Source organism: Mobula hypostoma, chromosome 15 (assembly GCF_963921235.1).
Source record: "Mobula hypostoma chromosome 15, sMobHyp1.1, whole genome shotgun sequence".
NCBI lineage: Eukaryota > Metazoa > Chordata > Chondrichthyes > Myliobatiformes > Myliobatidae > Mobula > Mobula hypostoma.
Window position 1 is genome coordinate 950,139 of NC_086111.1, and position 5,473 is coordinate 955,611.

The window sequence follows — 5,473 nt, forward strand, 5'->3', positions numbered from 1 at the left end:
ACCACTCTGCTCCGTCTAGCAGAATTAGTCCTTACTCTTAATAATTTCTCCTTTTGCTCCTCCCATTTCCTCCAAACTAAAGGTGTAGCTATGGGCACCCGTATGGGTCCTAGCTATGCCTGCCTTTTTGTTGGGTTTGTGGAACAATCTATGTTCCGTGCCTATTCTGGTATCTGTCCCCCACTTTTCCTTCGCTACATCGACGACTGCATTGGCGCTGCTTCCTGCACGCATGCAGAACTCGTTGACTTTATTAACTTTGCCTCCAACTTTCACCCTGCCCTCAAGTTTACCTGGTCCATTTCCGACACCTCCCTCCCCTTTCTAGATCTTTCTGTCTCTGTCTCTGGAGACAGCTTATCCACTGATGTCTACTATAAGCCTACTGACTCTCACAGCTATCTGGACTATTCCTCTTCTCACCCTGTCTCTTGCAAAAACGCCATCCCCTTCTCGCAATTCCTCCGTCTCCGCCGCATCTGCTCTCAGGATGAGGCTTTTCATTCTAGGACGAGGGAGATGTCTTCATTTTTTAAAGAAAGGGGCTTCCCTTCCTCCACTATCAACTCTGCTCTTAAACGCATCTCCCCCATTTCACGTACATCTGCTCTCACTCCATCCTCCCACCACCCCACTAGGAATAGGGTTCCCCTGGTCCTCACCTACCACCCCACCAGCCTCCGGGTCCAACATATTATTCTCCGTAACTTCCGCCACCTCCAACGGGATCCCACCACTAAGCATATCTTTCCCTCCCCCCTCTCTCTGCATTCCGCAGGGATCGCTCCCTACACAACTCCCATGTCCATTCGTCCCCCCCATCCCTCCCCACTGATCTCCCTCCTGGCACTTATCCGTGTAAGCGGAACAAGTGCTACACATGCCCTTACACTTCCTCCCTTACCACCATTCAGGGCCCCAAACAGTCCTTCCAGGTGAGGCATCACTTCACCTGTGAGTCGACTGGGGTGATATACTGCGTCCGGTGCTCCCGATGTGGCCTTTTATATATTGGTGAGACCCGATGCAGACTGGGAGACCGCTTTGCTGAACATCTACGCTCTGTCCGCCAGAGAAAGCAGGATCTCCCAGTGGCCACACATTTTAATTCCACATCCCATTCCCATTCTGACATGTCTATCCACGGCCTCCTCTACTGTAAAGCTGAAGCCACACTCAGGTTGGAGGAACAACACCTTATATTCCGTATGGGTAGCCTCCAACCTGATGGCATGAACATTGACTTCTCTAACTTCCGCTAGGCCCCACCTCCCCCTCGTACCCCATCTGTTACTCATTTTTATGCACACATTCTTTCTCTCACTCTCCTTTTTCTCCCTCTGTCCCTCTGAATATACCTCTTGCCCATCCTCTGGGTCACCCCCCCCCCCCGTCTTTCTTCCCGGACCTCCTGTCCCATGATCCTCTCGTATCCCCTTCTGCCTATCACCTGTCCAGCTCTCGGCTCTATCCCTCCCCCTCCTGTCTTCTCCTATCATTTTGCATCTCCCCCTCCCCATCCAGCTTTCAAATCCCTTACTCACTCTTCCTTCAGTTAGTCCTGACGAAGGGTCTCGGCCTGAAACGTCGACTGCGCCTCTTCCTATAGATGCTGCCTGGCCTGCTGCGTTCACCAGCAACTTTGATGTGTGTTGCTTGAATTTCCAGCATCTGCAGAATTCCTGTTGTTTGCGTTTAAACTAATCTGCATGCTGTTGATGAAAAATCTGATAATGATGAGAGTGAACCAGGACTGGCTAACTTTGAGATTTATAATGTGAAAACTAACAATAGACAAGCAATAAAGCTTACACCAGAAGTGAATGGCAAATTAATTAAAATGGAATTGGACACTGGCTCAGCTGTTTCAGTCATTCCACGAAATGAGTTTGAACAGCATTCAAAGATACTAAACTAAAGCCTGCAGATACACAACTAACTTATACTAGAGAAAAGATAACTCCTGTGGGAATGTCACTTATAACAGTGAAATACAACAACCAACAAGCCACATTGGCTTGTATGTGGTAAAAACAGGAGGACCAGCATTGTGGGGTGTGATTGGGTGAGACAACTACAACTTGATCGGTGATCCATTCAGAATTTGCATGCCACATTCCCTGTAAAGAAGCCAACTGAAAGTGAATTAAGAGAGGTATGGGCTGGATGATGCCATAATTGTCTCCATGCTATACACCATGAACCATGCCAACATCTGTGCCTTTAGATAGAAAGCATATTGGACCAAGTGTGGTGCATGGCCAAGTGATTAGGACGTTGGACTGGCGATCTGAAGGTCGTGGGTTCGAATCTCGGTGAGACAGTGTGTGTGTGTCCTTGAGCAAGGCACCTAACCACACAATGCTCCAGTCTACCCAGCTGAGAATGGGTACCGGCAAAAATGCTGGGGGTTAACCTCATGATAGACTGGCTTCCTATCCAGGGGGGAGTCTCATACTCTCAGTCGCTTCACGCCACGGAAATCGGCATAAGCACTGGCCTGATGGACCACAAGGCTCGTGACATACTTTAATTTCATATTGGACCAAGGAAGGATTGTGCTGCTCAGGGGAATTATGAAAGCGACGAAAGCAGTGGTCTGACTACAACAGTTTTTATAGGCAACTTATCTGAGAAAGCTTCTGATATGGCTTGGTTTTAAGCTGGACGAGAGCTTCAGGAAAGTTGCAAGCATTCGGCTTCTGTGAGTATAAAGTATCACCAAAGGAGATTTACCAGGATATTACAGTATCGGGAATTAAATATTTCAGTTACCTGAGGAAACTGGATAGGCTGGGGTTGTTATCCTTGGAGGGGAGAAAGCTGAGAGTAGACCCAATGGAAACATAAAAAATGTTCAGGGGCATAGATGGGGTATATGGTAAGAAACTTTTTCTCTCTTTAAAGGTGTCAAAGTGAAAGGGCACAGTGTTAGGGTAAGGGATAAGAGGTTAGCAGTGTCTTAAGAAAGAAATTTTCCCCGTGTAATTCACTGTGCTATAACACAATATTTAAGGAGCACTTGGACAGTCAAAACAAAGACACAGAAGACGATGGACCAAGACCTATTGCGGATACAATAGGGTGTTTTAAGAGGCTCCTGGACAGGTACGTGGAGATTAGAAAAATGGAGGGCTATGGGTATGGGTAACCCTAGGTAATTTCTAAAGTAAGTACAACATGTTTGGCACAGCATTGTGGGCCAAAGGGCCTGTATCGTGCTGTAGGTTTTCTACGTTTCTAAGTGGTGGTAAATGGGATTAGTATGGCCCCTAATGGATGGCACGGACATGGTAGGCTGAGAGGGCCATTTCTGTGGTGTATGACTCTCCAGAATAGAAAACGTTTATGAAAATGAGTGTCTTTACGACTTGCAAAAAATTCAACTAACGTTTGTACAATAAGGTATGTAGCTTATGAAGCCTTATGAAAAAATGTGGACTTAAAATAGAAAATGTGAGATCTTGGGCATATGTTTCTGTAGAGTACAGCACAGAAAAAATCTTCAAGACATTATGTTCTCCAAGACCGCTCCTTCATTGGGCTTCCTGTGCCAAAGCGTTGTACTCTGCATTGTAAACAGTGAAAAAAAACAGCTGCTGGTCACGTTCGCCATGGTTGTCTCTGCAAATCAATGCAAACACTAAATTATGAAATATTGACAAACTGCTTGCTTTGGACAAATCTTTTCTGATCAATAAATCAATTTTATTTTTTACCACCACCAGATTATCAAGAAAAGTACATATAAATTACAGTTTATATTAAGGACGACCAAAATTGATAGAGGTAAAATGTACCGCGGTCATGTAACTGTGAGTGAACACTGTAAGTTTCTTAACAAATATATTACGAATAGTCGAATTTATAATAAGAATAATTACAGTTTTTCCCAAATTTGTTACCAATTTAAACAGAATCGTTATTTTTCTCGCATTACCCAACTTTCTCCTCCCCCCCCACCCCATACTTTACATTGCCCATCTAATTCGGAGGACGAGCATGTTTCGGGGCCGCGGTGGGTGTGAGTTGTGATTGGTTGTTGCGGTCATGTGAGGCGGCAGCCTCGCATTGGAAACGGGAATGTTGATAAATAGAGCCCGGTCAGTCGCGGGGGCAGTAGCAGTTGTGTGGTTTGCCGAGCGCGGTCCGGCGTGAAATCCTCTGCTGCCTCCCACCCCACCCCCTCAACTCCTCTGCAGTAGCTGCTCGGAAGAGAACGTTTGCAGAAATCCGTATTGATCCGAGTGCTTCATAAGAACCAAACTGTTTGACGGCACCAAAAGCCGATCGTGTTTGACCCTAAACTGGGCATGCACTGCAGTAAACGTAGGGTAAAAAAAAAGTTGAGGAGGATAGTAAAAAGGTAGACGGGAAGAAGTGCTTACAACAGGTCGGTAACTATCACCATTCAAGGAATAACGTTATTCCTTCACAGCGAACAGCTCGGAAGCCGAAGGGTATGTGAGAAGGTAAGGCACGCCTAACAAGTACTGTAGAATGTCTGACAGCAGAAGAGGCGTTGCCCGCTGGGAGGCCAGCAAAGAGCGACCTGATTACAGAGTGTGTTCGAAGCACAGGCTCGACTGCAAACGAGGGGCTTATCGCTGTCACAGGCGGGCAAGAGTGCAGTGTGCCAAGGCGGGCATTGTTTTTGGCCGTTGTAGCCAGCACCAACCTACCGTGTCTTCGGGCGTGACATTACGCCCAGCCAACGTCTACGGTAACCGGGCACCAGGCATGAGAGCACCCAGAAACACCAATCAGTTCCTGATGCACGAAAAATATCAATTAATGCATATGAGATCAGACTCGATTGGAAGTGACAGCGGCTCAGAAATCGAGCTGGATATTGACATCGATTCGTATTTGGGTGTGTTGGAGAATGCCCGTGGCGGCCTGGACTGCATCACGACTCCCCCGTGTGACGAGAATCTGCTGCACTTCGAATTCTTCCAGTCAGTAGATCATGATCAGAGTAGACAATACTTCCCTTCAGAGCACGACGTGGTGAAAAGCGAAAGTTTTATGCGACAGGACTTTGCAGCATTCTGCAGTGCGTTTGAGAATTAAATTTTATAGTTGTTGACCTTGAGGCAAGCTTTTGTAAAAGGGGGCGGGAAGATTATTTTCTACTTGGAGTAACGTCAGCGAATTCTTTTAACAGTGTACTTTGCCAATAAACTTGTTTTATTTTTAACATTGTCGAGTCATTGTTTAAAATATAGTGTTCAAAGGAAGAGTCTAAGCCCGAAACGTTGGTTTATCTTTCCGTAGAGAGTGAATTCAACAATTTGTTTCCGTTTCAGATACTAGCATTGCAAATTTGTGTTGCAAGATTCATTAATGTTCCTTTATAATGTTTAGATCCAATAGTTTAATTATCGGTGAATGGTGGAAAATCGATCCGCGCGTATCTAGAACTTTTAAAAATATATAGGGCTTGCGTGTTTCGCTGGTCATGAGATAGTTG

General features: G+C 45.9%; 1 protein-coding gene across 1 annotated transcript; it reads left to right on the plus strand.

Moving 5' to 3' along the window:
- Positions 1-4,106: 4,106 nt before the first annotated feature.
- wu:fb55g09 (uncharacterized) lies at positions 4,107-5,195 on the plus strand. Its single transcript, XM_063067577.1, has one exon. It carries the CDS (start codon positions 4,501-4,503, stop codon positions 5,071-5,073), a length of 573 nt encoding a protein of 190 aa, XP_062923647.1. The 5' UTR covers positions 4,107-4,500; the 3' UTR covers positions 5,074-5,195.
- The last annotated feature ends 278 nt before the right edge of the window (positions 5,196-5,473 follow it).